The 18,350-nt window shown below is 35.4% G+C and overlaps 1 protein-coding gene across 3 annotated transcripts in view; it reads right to left on the bottom strand.

The window, feature by feature from the left end:
* ece2a (endothelin converting enzyme 2a) overlaps positions 1-18,350 on the bottom strand; it is a 61,412-nt gene that overhangs the window by 6,045 nt on the left and 37,017 nt on the right. For 2 of the 3 annotated variants that reach the window (XM_042718882.1, XM_042718881.1), the window contains exon 4: positions 7,429-7,557. The exons of the other annotated variant lie outside the window; for it this stretch is intronic. In XM_042718882.1, coding sequence (XP_042574816.1) covers positions 7,429-7,557 — 129 coding nt within the window. The remainder of the gene's footprint in view (positions 1-7,428; positions 7,558-18,350) is intronic. 3 annotated transcript variants of the gene reach the window in all.

Here is an 18,350-nt window from a genome sequence, read left to right as displayed (position 1 = left end):
GCATCTCGTCAAAGAAATTACTGACGAAAATGCTTCAGAAAGGTTTCATCAACTATAACAAAGAGGAGTGATTCACAACAATGTGCGTCAAGGTGATGATTAAAAAGTTTCATTAAAACATTGATGAAAACATGAGGAGGAAAAAATAATAGGAATATGCCTCACCGTTTAAAAGCCTGGGGTCAGTAAGATTTTTGTTTTTAAGAGATGAATACTCAGCAAGGACACATTAAATTGATAAAAAATTATGACATTTAAGGCAGTAATGCTTCAAAAGATTTCGATTTCAAATAAATGCTGTTCTTTTGAACTTTTTTATTCATCAAAATATCCTGGAAAAAAAACAGTAACAAAAATAATAAGCAGTGCGACTGTTTTCAGCAAGATTAATAATAAGAATTTTTTCTTGAGCATCAAATCAGCATATTAGAATGTTTTCTGAAGGATCATGCAGCGCTGAGAAATGACTGAATCAAAGGAATAAGTTACATTTTAAAGTATACATTATAAAATTAAATTTTATAGTATGCTAAAATAGAAGTTATTTTAAACTTTTCTGCAAAATATATTGTTTTTCACAATATTACTGTTTTTATTCTATTTTTGATCAAATAAATGCAGCCTTGGTGAGCATAAGCAACTTATTAAAAAAATAAATAATAATAATTCTTACTGAACCCAAACTTTTGTTACTGTATAGAATCAATAAGGTTTTTAAGAAGAAAAATCCACAAACAGCATTATTGTTTCCAATAATCCAATAACAATCAATAACATAGTGACTGCACATGTGTCAGGCTGAAATTTACTCAAATTAATTCATATGACATGATAAAATACTGAATAGATGTAAACAAAACCAAAAAAAAAAGGAAAATTAACCATTAAAATGAACAATGTCTCTACCACACCTTGAGTCATTTGTATTTTAACTTCACCAAAAAAGTAATCAAAACATTGCTATGATTATTCAAGAATCCCAACCAACCTGACACAGCAACAATGTGTGATTTGGGGGCAGGACTTGAGTTTGAGAACAATTGACAGAAAGATGAAGTGTTCAAGAAACCTTTTGTTACAATCATTTTGCAATTTAGTTCAAAAAAACTACACACTTCAGCTTTAAGGACATGATGCAGTATGTTAAAAATAACAGACACATAATCAGCCATCTCTTGCTTCTAAGCCAATATGATGTGAACTCAGTGCTCTAAACAGTCCATCTTAACCAAATGCACAGCTCTAGCAGAAGTCTATGAGTCACTCATTATGGCTAACTCCTCGAGTAAAGACCAGATCACAACGTGTTTTTATGCAAAGAAGGTGCTGCAGTCTTTGGCCCACACCGCACAGCCATTGTTAATTAAGAGGCTCAAAAACATTTCTCACCTTATTAACACCTTTTTTTTTTTTTTTTTTTTTTTTTTTTTAGTTGGACAGACTTGTCTTAAATGAATCACAAAAGCCATCTGGATTGTAGATTACAAAGCAACCAACAGCAACTTTTATTCAAAATGGCATAGGCTACTACCAACACTACTTGTTCTATCCATGCAGTGTATACTGAGCACATAGTATGCAAATAGCATACATACTTGTTTATGGTAGTCCATTCACCCCTCCACCCCCTTCTGCTGAAATTTACTTAGTGCAAATCTCTCATTAGTGGAATTTTCTTCACAGCATAATGGGTAATGTAGTTTACACCATGAATTCCGCTGTTAAACACAATTATTAATTCAAAACAATTACACTTATTTATGCCCAAATACATAAATATTCTAGGTGCAAATTGAAAGTATGTTACAAAGTAGCATCCAGCTATTCAAAACATTTAGCACGGCATACTGAATCACATACAAGGCAAAATACAGTACAGTATACAGTATATTTCAGAATATGCACTCTCTAAACTCCTTTCGGATTTTGTCCTGACTGGTCGATACATGCCATGGGTCCCAGCATCAGAGAAGTTTGCTAGACTTGCTCCTGCTCTGATAAAACTGCACTCAGCATGTCTAATTTGGCCGCAGCCCGGGAGTCTGTGACCTGGATTTTGAAATGAAGGGTTTGGATGCTTTTGCGTTGCAGTGCCTAATTGCAGAATTTACACTACACTCATGCCCATGAGAGATAAACATGACACTCTTTTACGGTTATTTGCTGCTGCTTTGATTTTATAAATGTAGAATTAACAAAGTGAATTACCATGTACACTAGATAGATAGTGTACATGGTAATAGATATCTATCTGTCTGTGTCTGTCTGTCTGTCTGTCTGTCTGTCTGTCTATCTATCTATCTATCTATCTATCTATCTATCTATCTGTCTGTCTGTCTGTCTGTCTGTCTGTCTGTCTGTCTCTGTCTGCCTGTCTGTCTGTCTGTCTGTCTGTCTGTCTGTCTGCCTGTCTGTCTGTCTGTCTATCTATCTATCTATCTGTCTGTCTGTCTGTCTGTCTGTCTGTCTGTCTGTCTGTTTAAACAAATAATACTTGTAGATGGCATGTACTCTCCATCAGTTCTTGATCTCGACAGCAATGGCAGTCCCTGCTGAAATAAGAGACTGTTGTATAGCCTGAGTTTATGAACACTGATTAGCTTTGCTGCAGTGGAGCTGCTTTCTGCGTGTCTCCTGTGAAGTAAACCATCATTTAGACTGTACTCAAATGATCAGCTTCCGCAGCGTGTGTTCGTGTAGTACAAAGTGGTTAGTAAGCACATCATGGGAGATGATCAAACTCCCTGAGATTTCACAGAAGCTGTCCTACCTGCTGGCATTGAGGCTGGAATTGAGCTTTGCTTGTGTGTTTCTAACACTACCATACTTTAGGGACAAAATCACTCAGGTTACAGTAGCTTAAATTTTATAGACATCCTTGAAATGAGAGGTGGTTCAGAAATAACATTTGGAATGGAATACTAGAGTACTGCTTGCTACTCTGTATATATTGTATACTACCTACTGTGAAAGTGCGGCACTATGTTCTTTTACACATGAGCAGCTGATGATCCAGAGTTTTCAGGATCGTTTAATTATTTGATTGTTTAACATTTAAAAATGAAGAAATGACTACAGTCAGAAATATTAGCATTGCAATTTTACAGGTGTACTGTAACAGTGTTATTATTATTATATAATTTTTCTTAAATACTCATTTTATTTTATAGTGAAATGTTACAATAGTAGTATTACAATAATTACAGTAACTTTGCTTACTATTTTTATTATTTGATAGTTATATTGTATAAAATCACAACATTTTGGCCACATTGTGCAGTCCTACTGTGCAAACAATGTTACAAATGGTAACACTTTACAATAAGGTTCTATTGTTAACTTTATTTAATGCCTTAACTAACATTAACTAAAAATGAGAAATACATTTGTTCCAGTATTTGTTAAATCTTTGTTAAAGAGCACCTATCATGGAATTTTGAAATTTACCTTTCATGTAGTGTGTAACATAGATCTAAGTGAACAAAAACATCCTGCAAAGTTTGAAATATGACAGTGCACCGGTATATAAAGTTATTGTCTTTCAAAAGTAAGAGTCGACTCTGAGTCATTTTTATGAATCGTTAGAAGACCGAAGCTTTTCTCTCTGACTAGATGAAGTCAACTTGTCAAGTTATTTGAATACGATACCGCCCACTTATTGCGCTCCAAGACGCCAGTGAAAACTAGAAAACATCATGGCGACGAGACGCTGTGTTCTGAAGTGCGACTCAAAAGCAAACTTTTTTCATCTGCCCAAGGATAAGCATTTGAAGACTAAGTGGCTACAATTCATATATAGAACTGTACCACAGAAGTATAGTCCGAGCCTTTGTTCACGCCATTTTGAAGACGATTGCTTTACCAACTTAAATGCAATCAAACTTGGTTTCGCGAGCCGGCTGATATTGAAGGAAGGTTCCGTTCCAAGTGTATTTGCATCAGCTTCCTCCTCCGTATCACAACCTGTAAAGTGTTATTAATAATTGTTGCTTTTACGTTTTATGTAGCATGCTTAATAATTGTTTGGTATTGTTGTGTAAGCACCGTTTAGCTTCTAGGTCTTCAATGGCAATTGTATTGAGATATGTGAATTGTTTGTCGTTGTGTTGTCTGATCAGTATTTTAAAGTTGCAAATTGTTTCTGTGTAGTTGTAGCCCCAGTTAAATAACTATTACTATGTTAATTTTTTTATATATGAGTGATTTCGGCTGGTGCTCCTGTGATACAACTGTTCTGCGTTCTGATTAAAAGTTAAGACCAAGCGTCTTTTGTCTGTCGTTCTTCAAACATTACAGTAGACATATTTTGGTTTACAAACTGTATTGTTTAATCAGTTAGTCACGTTAGCACTCGGCTAACGTATCCAACCTAGTGTTCACAGTTTAGCAGCTAAACTTTAGCTGTGGGCACGATTCGCTTGCATAAGTGTTTTTTGTATTTTATGTCATTATAAGAACGGATTGACTATATTATTGTTTTATGTAAAGGTGCTTTGTCAATGGTAGCGCTGGCTAACTGGCTCAAGGACTCATCTCTGTGCCAATCACAACAGGTTTGGCCAGCTGACCAATCAGAGCAGAGTAGGCTTGAGGAAGGGAGGGGCTTGCTCCGAACTTGCTTGAAACGAATAATTTCCTAATCATTGGCAAATGACTCTAATATTAAATGTATATTCTGAGAAAATTACAATGGTTTTCTGACCTTAGATGCATTTAAACCTGATGTAGGGGACTCCAATACAATATTGGGACACTTTAAAATACCATCTGACCTGCTCTTTAATGTTAGTTATTTTTTCCTTAAATCGTGCAGCCCTAATTCTCTGCAGTAAGGTCTGTTGCATTATGCACATTTTGGCAAAAGCAGGCAGTGCCTTTAAAATACATAAAGTTTTCTTATAAAATTCCAATGTCCCCTGTAGCAAGCAAGATAAACGTGTCTGTCTGAGTGAGCAAACTAATTTCAAGAACATTCTGAATGAAAGCATACTGACAGCAAACCACATAAATTATACATTCATCACCCACAGATGCGCACTATTGACTACGAGTGCCAGAATGCATGTTTGTGCATGTGTGCATATGTTTGAGTTCATTCATGCGTATATATATATATATGTTTGCGCATCTGTCTGCGTGTGTGTATAGTGTTTAGTGTAGGCTGGGCGAGAGCAAATGCTTTAGCGCCTTTGTGTGTGATTCATAAATATTGATTGCTAGATTCTGATTTAAGCTGTTCCAGCATATCAATTTCTGCAACTAACCAAATGCACCCGACTGACCTTTGACCTCCATGTCAGATCCTGCCAACGAACAAATGGCCGGAAAAGATCATTTACTCTCTCAATCGGTTTCTCAGCACCTGGCCATTGCATAACATATCTTTAATTATACAAGCTGAACGGCCTCTCTAATTGGCTGCCAGCAGCAGTGGAACTAGACAGACTGGTGCCACTGGCCTTTTGACACGGCATACAAGATGCACACAGGTTCGCAAATCATTCATCGGTTTTCCTGATCATCGATAACAGCTTGAACCTGCCTGTATTTGTGTTTTTAAGATCAGAGACGTGGAGGTTTGGGTGGATGTTTTGCTGCCAAATGGTGGGATACTTCAAGTCTTTGTCTTTTATGAGCTCTTCAAATGACTTGGCTGAAAACATTTTCCCAAGACTCGGGCAATTTCCTACACAAGGTTGCCGTGGAAACGAAAGTTTCTACACTGCAAAAAAAAAAAAAAAAAGTAAATCATTTGGGTCATGATGTAACACACATAAGAAGAGCACATATTGTGTGAAAATAAATACTGTCTGTCTTTTAAAAGCATATACCTACAAAATGGGCATTTTCAGCCTGTATTTTTAGGGTTATATAAATAAAAAGCATGATAAAAATTGCTACAGTATGTGATGTAACTGTCAACAAATCAGCAAAGTGCCCACATCCCATCAACACTTCACACAAAATGCAGCCATTTTCACTAGCGCATTCTCTAGTGGGAAACTGCTTATCACAAGGACATGTGATTTCCTATTAATACTTCTTATGACGACATCGATTTAACAGTGTTAAAACAGTAAGCAGCCTAGCTAGACGGTACGCAGCCATGTAAGACACGTTCTCCTGGCCAAATTCAAAGGTGGCATTGTGAAAAAATATGCAGAAAATAAAAAATATATAAAATCACCCAAGAGAGTGGTCAAGGTCAAATCTTCTATTATAATTATATTCAATTCAATGCATAAATATAATACTGACACTTTTATTCAGCAAGGATGCATTAAATTAATCAAAAGTGACAACGAATATATTTACATAATAAAAAAAAAAATTCTAATACAAATAAACACTGTTCTTTTGAATGATTCTATTCTTTATGTAATCCTAAAAAAAATGATAAGATGAAGAAATCTTTCTTCAAATCAGCATATTAGAATTATTTTTTTCAAGGATCGTGTGACACTGAGGACTGGAGTAATGATGCTGAAAATTCTGCTTTGCGTTACAAGAATGAATTACATTTTAAAATACATTAAAATAGAAAAGAGTATTAGTAGTATATAACCTAAATAAGGATGCAGTCAGTATGTAAGTAGTAGAAAAGCAAAACATTTAACTTGGTTTTGGAACAGAAAAATTGTTTCTGCATTACAATAATGCTTTATGCATGTATTTCTTTATCAAACAAACAAGCTTCTATCTGGTATAATTCAGTGCAAAAAATGGCAGATCTATCTATTTATCCCAATTCTTGTTTGCAGAATCTTGCACACACACATATCCATACACACTGTGGGAGTCAGACAGATTGTTTGTTCTAATTAATGAGTGTGGCAGCCTCTAAACCCCCCCCCGCCCACATACACACCCTCTCTCTAAACACACAAACAAACAGCCGCCACCTACATATCTACTCCGCCCACTTCATCACAGATTCAAACACACCACACCAGCAAAGCTATGTGGACATCCAAGCAGCATTATATAATTCTAGGCAATTATCCCTGAACCTCTTGCTAAAAAAGAAACAGAAAAAGAGCGAGAGAAAGGGTAGTCCTCCTGTACTACTACACTCCAAGAGGAATTAATACACTTACAGCTGCTAAAGGCACTAGGTAAATAGGGCAAAAGTGAGTGTGTGAATGAGAGTGTGTGTGTTTGAGTGGATAACACTAAGTATATGGGGCAGTGTGTCTGGCAGCCCTGAGGACGCCCATGGGATGGCAGTCACTATGGATACCAACGTAGCTGCGGCAACAACACACTTTCACTTAGAGGAACAGGTCGCTGGTCATCAGACTCGGCAAAGTCACATGCAAACAACCTGCAGCTCAGAACTCAACTGGTTAATATAGGGATTATACTGACAATACAGCTGATTACAGAAACATTCAGCCAGAAATAAAAATTCTACCATAATTTACTCACCTTCATGTCGATGCAAGCCTTTTTATCACAAAAGATGATATTCTGATAAATGGAGGGGTCCAAAAAACGTTGAATCCCGTTGACTGGATAAAGATAACAGACATTTTTCAAAACATCATCTTCTGTTTTCTACAGAAGAAAGAAAGTCTTAGAGGGTTGCAATGACATGAGGGTCAAAAATTATGACCGAAGAGAAGACGATATCATCACTGACCTAATTTACTCTAATACGCTCCTCCTCATATTGTGAACAATTTATGTTCAGAACATGATGATTCCTTATGGATTAAGTCCCAAACTCTTATCAACTCCTTTAGTATGAAGGTTATTTGATGCTATTTATTTTTATAAATGATTGCATTTATATATACATGGACGTTTTGCTTTAAATTTTAAATTTATTCCTGATTTTTCCCTGATCAGGCCTGGAGATCACAATTTTAAAAATCCCTGATATTTCCAATTTGCCCAAGATTGTGTAAACTGGAAAAATTGGTAACTGTAATTTGCTTAATTTTTGTCAGTAGAAAAAAAAAATCATGCACTACCATTCGAAGGATTGGTGTCAGCATGATTTTATTCATTTTTTAAATAATCTAATTTTTATAGGTTGCATTAAATTGATCAAAAGTAACAGTAAAGACATTTATAACATTACAAAAGATTTCCATTTCCAAAAAGTGCTGTTCTTTTGAACCTTCTATTTATCAAAGAATTAAAATGCATTATTGTTTTCATAAAATTAATGTTGTTTCCAACATCAATAATACAAAGAAGTTTTTCTTGAGTGCCAAATCAGCATATTTAATGATTTCTGAACCATCATGTGACACTAAATACTAGAGTAATGGCTGCTGATATACCATATATTTAATAAAATATATTTAAATGTGACTTTTTATATAATAGGTTTTTGTATGTTTTTTATATTTTATAATATTGCTGTTTGTATTGTATTTTTATTTAAATGAATGCAGGCTTGGTGGGACTTTCTCTCTCTAAAAACATTCTTACTGAACCCAAGCTTAAACTATAAATTATGAGAATATATAGAGTCTGCTGGATCCTGGTGAACAGTCAGTCCTCTTTCAAGTGGGAAGGGAAGCTGCAATTGATCTTAAACTTTCTCTGTACACACACACAGACACACAAATCAAAGACATTCTGTACAAAGCTTACTCAAACACACTACACAGAAACATTTAGGATGATTTAGTCTAATACCAAAGCAAAGAAACAGCTGTTTAGTGCAGCTCCGACATGGTAGAAACACATTTCATTTAGTAACTATTTACACAACTTGTTGACAAACAGCTTGACTATTGATTTATTGGCAAAATAAGTTACAGCAAACGATCCAACACAGATCTACCAGAACACAAGGTGGTCTCCCTGGAAACTGTTTATCTATAAACCTCAACACAGACGATGCTTGATAACGACCTGTTTGCTATCAACACCACAGAGAGAGAGAGAGAGAGAGAGAGAGAATGTGAACTCCAAGCTGTATCTGTATGGAAAACCCTTTCTGGGAACCAAGGTTCCACTTCGAAGCCATGAATAAATATAGACCAAAACACCCAGCCAAACACTCTGAATATGGTCTGCCTCTCTCTTTCACACACAATGTTGTCAGTAGAGTTTTTCAAAGCTGTGTCATGATAAAAACTAATTAAACAACATGACTCTGCATCTGGAGTCCGGTGACCTGCTTTAATCTGCGCTGGGAATTTCAGACATAACCGCTGGTCTGGGATCAGCGTATAGGGCCTTGTTGTTCAGATATGTGCATGAGAAACTGTGTCAGGCTGATTTCAGGTCGGTCATTAAATATCAATATGCCTGACCCATGCTAATCAAAGCTGATTTACTATAACCAGACTCCTGTTAACAGATTAGGGATCTATTTTGGGCCGTGCGAGCGTGTGAATTTCCGAACATCAAGCACAATATCCCAATACATGCTCTCTCTTTTTGGCTGCACGTCGCAGGAGGGCTTCTGGGTTTCCCCCTGTGTTGTCCTGTGATGGATTGTGGATGGTATTTTCCATTCCAGCAGGTCCCAGTCATGCAAACCCCCTTGCTATCGCCCTCTCCCTATCTCTCTCTAACACACACACACACGCACATACACATAACACTCAGTGACAGAACGTCCTTGGACGCTGACACAGGAGTCAAGTGACCCCGAGATTACCGAGTCTGGCAGACGCACACTGACGTGTGACAGTCACTCAGGAAAATTAATGATCCTGGAATAAAGCCACGGAAGGGGAGAGAGAAAGATTAGGGAGGGTGTGGAATAACCCCTGAGCAACAATTTTGACAGCACTAACATCCATACATGGACTCACAGATGCCTGGTATTAACACACTAACATCTCTCTGAAGTACCCATGTATGCTGTAAAGCTGAGCTGTGACGAAATTAAGTTTATAGCAGCACACTGGCAATCATTTGAAAAGCATCTTGTTTAAAGGAGTCTGACACCTTCAATGTTCTCGAGTGACAGCCAAAAGAAGTTGACAAAATAAACAGGAGGGGTTTGGGGAATCAAGGTTAAAAAATATAAATACATTTATACATTTAAATTAAATAAATTAATAAATAAACTAAAAATAAATAATACACTTAAAAAAATAAGTTTTAAATAAATACAACTATTTTAATAAATAACTTTTCTATAAACATAAATAATAAAAAAAAACAAATAACCAGAGAAACAAAAAATATTTGATGGCTCTGCTGGTTAAAAAAAATCATAACAGTTAAAGGTGATCACAGAAGTTTTTGTAAGTGGTAGCTGGTTAATTAATGCTTTTAGATAAAAATAATAATAATAATTTTGCTTTTTCTGGTAAAAGAATGAAAAAAGGGGTCAAAGGTCATATTCTACTATGACCTAGACCTGAACACCTGCTGTATGTGATCTGTGAATGTTGTTGGATTATCGTAATGTCAGCTATGGTACACTGCAAGATTTACAGACAATGAAAACATCTGGACTGCAATCTAAAGGCTCTGCTACTAATGAAATGAATCATACTTAAAAATCTACAATACGATTCTTTTACAATCTTGAACTGTGCTTTTAGCATTATCTGCTGAAAATAAGACTAGCACATTTACTTCTCTTGACCTCTGATCTCAGTTAAGACTATGCTGACACCTCCCTTGAACTTCCCTTGCCTAATAAGGGTGACAAAACGAGTGCTATATGTGTCACAATCAGGCATAAGTGTCTTAGATACACTATTACTCACAGAAACCTCAGAGCCAGTTAGCCTTTGTACTGAAAACAACTTACACAAGCCAGTGCAAGCTAAAATAGATTGTGTTGACAACAGTTAGCACCTGCTGGAAGCCATATAAATGCCAAAAAATAACATTTATTGCCACTCAACAGTATTCTGAAAAAAGATTATTAAAGTGTTGCTTTAAATTTTGCTTATATATATATATATATATATATATATATATATATATATATATATATATATAGTATATATATATATATATATATATATACTATATATATATATATATATATATATATGATATTTATATATTTATATATTATATATATATTAATTCTTCTAAATTAACAAATTAAATTAACAGCCCTTATTACATCATGCACATACACATTATATTTCTCTAACGTCACAGTTTGATTCAACAGCTTGCAGACGCATAGCAATGAGGACTTGAATAAACATGTAAACATTCATGAACATTGATTTTAAATAGCAATATGCACACAAATAAACAGTTCAGTATAAAGTTGTTGACTCTCTGAACTCCTGACAGCGTGTCCTCTTGAGAAGAGAGAAATCAAACGAGATGAGCTTGTTTTCGCTTATAATTAAGATTTCAGATCTCACAATCTGGGCTCTAATACGAATCAAAGCAGACTGGGAGATCTGCTCAGTGATGGCAGCTGCCAAACATAAAACTAAAATCTGTTTGCTGTGTACAAACACACACACACACACACACACACACACACACACACACACACACACACAAACACACAATACTCAGCTGTTCCAAAACCAGGATGTTCACGGTTCATTATAATGTGTTTCTGCGTATGAAACAGAAAAGAACACAAATAGACCATTTGGCGGTGTTTGGACATCTCGAACTGCAAAACTGAAAGCAAGCCAGACAATTTATTTCCCCTTCTTTTGCTTTTTTTCCTAACAAAACCTGACTGAAGCTAGCAGGTGCAGTGAGAAAACACACAAGTCTAATTTAGGAAACCTTCACTGTTCTCAGATTTAATTAGCAGGATATCATTTCATATAACAATCTCCTTAAAGAGTCCAATACAGAAACTCTACAACAAACCACAAACGTCTGCTAGAAACATAAACAACTGTAAAACCTTACAGAAAAAGTACCATAGTACAAGATAGAAAACATGGTTCACAAATTTCACTGTTTCACCTCAGGTCATGTTTACCATGATATATTTTCATGGTAATACCACAGTATTTTTATCTAAGTGACTGCAACACAGATGCAGCTGCTAGAAGTGTATGAGAGTAAACTTTGGTTGCTTTTGGCTGTGCTGAACCCCCTCAGCAGGATGAGTCATGCTCGCCCTCCAGCAGCCACTGTGATCCAGTTTCTATAGAAACCTGTTGCTATGGAAACACATCTTGCTCAAGAGCCATGCGGGGATGCACAAACACTAGCACAGGTGACCGGGGCAAATCAGATGGGATTTTAAGAAGATAATCAAGACAGGCCTGTTTCTAAAGATCCCATCGCATGAAATGTCAGAACAAATAGCCATCTGCATGTGGAGGGCTGGATTAACTACATCATACCCTCAGACTTGTGATGCAGAAATCTGTTAAAAGCAATACAATTGTTTGAAAAATTAAGTGCCTTTTAAAACTCTTGCACAAATTTACAAAACAAAGGGGTTTTGGGTAATTGCTAGCTGCTTGCTCACTACAAGTACTTACTAGTCTGAGTCTCCGGTATTCTTTTTGGACTATTTAATCAACTATTTAAACTAGCATGGTACTGTAATTTATATCAGATGTTAGATACTCTGATTAACGTTTAAAAGTTTGGGGTCAGAAACTAACTAATATTATTAATCAGCAATAAATCAAAAAAATAAAAAATAACAACAAAAAAAACAATTATGATACAAAACAATATCTTCCTTCCAAAAAAAAAATGCTCTTCTTAACTAACTTCCTACAACATTCATTAAAAAAAAAAAAAATAATATTGAATAACAATGTTCATCAAACAACAAAACAGAATAAACATTAACGAAAAATCATGTGACCTGACTGGAGTAGTGATGCTGAAAATTCATAATTTTCAGTAATAAATTACATTTAAAAATATATTAAAATAGAAAACAGCTGTAAAAAAAAATTCTAAATATAATAAATTTTTAAAAAAAAAAAAAAAAAAAAAAAAAATGTTTTTACAAAAAAACCAAACTAAAAAAAAATAAAAAAAAAAAAAATCCATTAAAAAAATTTTAAATAAATAAAGCCTCGGTGAGAGCTGTGAGACTGTTTTCAAATGCATTAAAAAAAATCATGTATTTCAGGGTACTACCATAGAACATGATGGTACAACCATGGTACCATGTCCAAAGAAGCTTTGGTAGCACAGTCCTGTTCTGCATATGTAGTTATTAAAGCAGTTACAATAACTGGTTAATAACTATAGTTACTGACCCTGAACCTACCCCTAAACCAGTACTTTCCTGGGTAAGTGCACTTGTAAGTATACTGTAAGTACACATACTGTAAAATAAAGTGTAACCGTGGTTCCACCACAATACTTTTTGTAATGGTATATCATAATATATTTTACATGCTACTCAAAAAGGAAAATTAATAAGATCTGAAATGACCTGAATGAAACTCCGGCAGTCCACAGAAGTGCAGCTGTAATGTAAAAAGCACACTTATATCAGCTGCCTGTAGAGAGCCAGAGATCAAATCACTGTCCTGCTGTCTTCACCTCGTGCAATGAAAGTGAGGCTCAGTCAACCTTATTTGACATGAAATCCTCTGGAGAAAGCAGAGAGGCTTTGAGAGGATTCAGACAGCATCATGTGTACAAGTGTGCGCTTGTCTGAGTGTGTGCGTGGTGTCCTTAAAAATGAAGAGGAAAGATGGCAACAAAAAAAAAATCTCATTGAAATTCTGGTCAATGCTGCCAGCTCTTCATACACTAAATATTATGTAACTAGAAAATAATACGGTTTCATCTGCCCTCCACACCCCACCCTGAGACGGACAGACTGAGGCAGTTACATAATCTCATATACCCGTCCTCATGCACCAACTGTGACTCCTGTCTCGCTGGCTCTCTGTCTGTCTGTCTGTCTGTCTGTCTGTCTGTCTGTGGAGGTATTAGAGAGTGGGCAGGTGGGAAGGGAGTGAGCAGTCTTTGGTTGATGGGAGTGTGAGGTAGACCGAAATAATGCAAGGTGTGATGGAATTGTGAAGCAGTATGCAGGTTTTGATGATGCTTGGATCCCTTAAAGTTTATTTTTATCATCTTTTCTTCTTTATATGTTCTCATATGTGATATTGCTGTTGCTTTTTCACCTGGCAGATAATGAAATCCCATAGACCTAATGTAGATTGAAAGACAGACTCAAGTCAATATCTACTGACTACAGTATCACAGAGAATTGGGAACAACTGAGCAACCAAAAAAAAAAAAAACCACTTGATATATTTATTCCAGATATGGAAGATATAAAAAAATATAAATAAACACAAAACAAACAAATATATAAATAATGTTGAAGTGAGGCGGGGGTGAGTGTTGACCGAACTTATTTTGGGAAATTTCTCTGTTGAATTGAAAACCATTTTAAATAGCATTTTTCTAAATTATTTTACAATATTATATTCAGCTTTTTATGACCTCATATTGAAAGACGTAATGAAGTAAATGTTTTTACCAAATATAAATAACAAGAATTTAAAATTAAGTCAAAAAGTTGAAAAAAAAAGGCTGAAAAAAAAGGTGTGACAACTTACAGGACCCCGATATACACTTTCCCTAATAAACTACTCTTCATAGGGTATTAGGCTCAGTTATAAGATTTTTAAAAAGTTAATTAATATTTTTATTCAGTAAGTGCACATTAATTCATTCAAAAGTGACAGTGAATACATTCACAAGGCTACATGTTTACAATGTTTTTTTTTTTTTTTTACGTTACTGGTACTTTTTTAAAGTAAAAGAAATCTAATAAATATATAAATATTCTAATAAATATATAAAGATATCTAATAAATATAGAAAAAAATAAATATTACTGTCTCCACAACAATATTAAGCAGCACGACTGTTTTTGACATAATAATAATAAGAAAGGTTTCTTGATCATTAGAATGATTTCTGAAGGATCATGTGACACGGAAGGAAGATGGAGTAATGACCACTGAAAATCCAGCTTTGCATCACATGAATAAATTGCATTTAAAAATACATAAAATATACCAGCAGTTATTTTAAATTTACAATAATACGAACTTTTTCCGTATTTTTGATAAATAAATGGCAGCCTTGGTAAGCATAACCAAATCTGTTTTCAAAAACATTAAAAAAAATCTTACTGACCCTGAAACTTAGTATGTATATATAAGCTAAATCTTGATGCTGATGGAAAAAGCTCACAGAAACATCTTTAAGTATCAACTACCCATGTACACTTGTGTGTGTTTCCTTATTTTTTATTTTTTTCCAGGAGAATCAAGTAAATGCACCACAACACAACATATACCCAAAATAATGTGTAGGCTGAAAATCCCACGGGAGCCATCTTTTAAACACACAATTTTAGGCTTGACTCCTGGGCTCTCTCATCGATCAGAGTGCTACGCGATGCTTGTCAGGCTAAAAATCCTCCCATTCAGCCTGCATCCCGCCAGGCTACCCCATCGCCATGGGAACAGCCAAGAGTGAATGAGCAGAGGTCATGAACGCCTGGGTCTCAGGACGGCCCAGCTTGACAAACGTGGAAAAAACTTAAAGCTCCCGTCAGGATCAGAACATCAATGGAAAGTTGTTGTTTTTTTTGCTGCAATCATTTGCACCGTCTACAGAGTAAATGTACACGCTCTTATTAGCAAGCAAATACGCACAACTCACTCAGCATGCAGTGCACCTTTCCCCTGAGAGAAAGAATGAGGAGCAGCGAGAGAGGAGAAGAGAACAGGAGAGGATGGTGAACTAGGCCAGGGGCTTTAATGAGATGGAAACCTCTAGAAAATCTGATTCTACTCCACACTCAGCAGTCTCTAAACTACATTATACTCTGTCAGCATGATAAGCTATTTTTCCAGATGCTAATAGGTTCATCGTTGCTGCTAATGGTTTGCTAAGCATGTGAAAGACAGACTCAAGTCAATATCTACTGACTACAGTATCACAGAGAATTGGGAACAACTGAGCAACCAAAAAAAAAAAAACCACTTGATATTTTCTTCCAGATATGGAAGATATAAAAAAATATAAATAAACACAAACAAACAAATATATAAATATGTTGAAGTGAGGCGGGGTGAGTGTTGACGAACTTATTTTGGGAAATTTCTCTGTTGAATTGAAAACCATTTTAAATAGCATTTTTCTAATTATTTTACAATATTATATTCAGCTTTTATGACCTCATATTGAAAGACGTAATGAGTAATGTTTTTACCAAATATAAATAACAATAATTTAAAATTAAGTCAAAAAGTTGAAAAAAGGGCTGAAAAAAAGTGTGACAACTTACAGGACCCAGATATACACTTTCCCTAATAAACTACTCTTCATAGGTATTAGGCTCAGTAAGATTTTTAAAAAGTTAATTAATATTTTTATTCAGTAAGTGCACATTAATTTCATCAAAAGTGACAGTGAATACATTCACAATGCTACATGTTTACAATGTTTTTTTTTTTTACTTTGTACTTTTTTAAAGTAAAAGAAATCTAATAAATATATAAATATCTAATAAATATATAAATATATCTAATAAATATATAAAATAAATATTACTGTCTCCACAACAATATTAAGCAGCACGACTGTTTTTGACATTAATAATAATAAGAAAGGTTTCTTGATCATTAGAATGATTTCTGAAGGATCATGTGACACGGAAGACTGGAGTAATGACACTGAAAATCCAGCTTTGCATCACATGAATAAATTGCATTTTAAAATACATTAAAATATAAAGCAGTTATTTTAAATTACAATAATATAACTTTTTCGTATTTTTGATAAATAAATGCAGCCTTGGTAAGCATAACCAAATTCTGTTCAAAAACATTAAAAAAATCTTACTGACCCTGAAACTTAGTATTGTATATATTAAGCTAAATCTTGATGCTGATGGAAAAAGCTCACAGCAACATCTTAAGTATCAACTACCCATGTACACTTGTGTGTGTTTCCTTATTTTTTATTTTTTTCCAGGAGATCAAGTAAATGCACCACAACACAATCCCCACAATAATGTGTAGGCTGAAAATCCCACGGGAGCATCTTTTAAACACACAATCTTAGGCTTACTCCTGGGCTCTCTCATCGATCAGAGTGCTAGCGATGCTTGTCAGGCTTCCTCCCATTCACCTGCATCCCGCAGGCTACCCAGCGCCATGGGAACAGCCAAGGTGAATGAGCAGAGGTCATGAACGCCTGGGTCTCAGGACGGCCCAGCTTGAACGTGGAAACTTAAAGCTCCCGTCAGACACATCATGGAAGTTGTTGTTTTTTCCGCTGCATCATTTGCACGTCTACAGAGTAAATGTACACGCTCTTATTAGCAAGCAAATACGCACAACTCACTCAGCATGCAGTGCACCTTTCCCCTGAGAGAAAGAATGAGAGAGCGAGAGAGAGAAAGAGAACAGGAGAGGATGGTGACCTAGGCCAGGCCTTTAATGAGATGGAAACCTCTAGAAAATCTGATTCTACTCCACACTCAGCAGTCTCTAAACTACATTATACTCTGTCAGCATGATAAGCTATTTTTCCATAATAATATATGTTGCTGGCTAAGGTTGCTAAGCATGTGGAACAGAGATCAGTGAGCTATCTCTGTATTTGTGTGTGTGTGTGTGTGAGAGAGAGAGAGAGAGAGGGAGAGAGAGAGAGGGAGAGAGAGAGAGAGAGAGAGAGAGAGAGAGACAGAGAGAGAGAGACAGAGAGAGACAGAGAGAGGACAGTGCTGTAAAGGGTTTTTTTTATACTCCACTTAACAACTCAGAGTAATGGCCCCAGCAGTAGACTGGTTTGGTTTTGTAGGAAGGTTGTCAAATCAATTTTAATGTCAGACACATGTCTCAAGTGTGAGGTTGTGCACCCTGACACACACACACACACACAAACACAGAGTGCCATCTGGGAAAGCTGCAGGTTCACTGTGAAAAGTGTACAGAAATGTTTAAAGGTGCAGTGCGCAATTTCTGCACCACTAGTGGCAATAGTTGTAACTGCAAAAATAACGAGTGGCATTTGACTGCTGGCAAAACAAAAACAAACAAAAAAAAAAAAAAACACCAACACAAAAATAAAATAAAATGGGACAGGTAAAATCTATCTGGTGAGATCCACCTGGGTGTGTTTGTGTTTATTTGAAAAAACTTAAATAAAATAGAATTATTAAAATAATTAAAAAAAAAATTATATATATATATATATATATATATATATATATATATATATATAGAGAGAGAGAGAGAGAGAGAGAGAGAGAGAGAGAGAGATAGAGAGAGAGAGAGAAAGAGAGAGAGAGAGAGAGAGGGGGGGGGGGAAAATACTAAAAGTTAACTAAAAATACATTTAAACTAAATAGAAATAAAAAACAAAAATATAAAAATTGACAAAACATTTTGTGACTGTGCATGTTCTTGTGGTGCCAT

This window comes from Cyprinus carpio, chromosome B2, assembly GCF_018340385.1.
Source record: "Cyprinus carpio isolate SPL01 chromosome B2, ASM1834038v1, whole genome shotgun sequence".
In the NCBI taxonomy this organism is placed as follows: Eukaryota; Metazoa; Chordata; class Actinopteri; order Cypriniformes; family Cyprinidae; genus Cyprinus; species Cyprinus carpio.
This window is presented reverse-complemented; position numbering and strand designations above follow the sequence as displayed.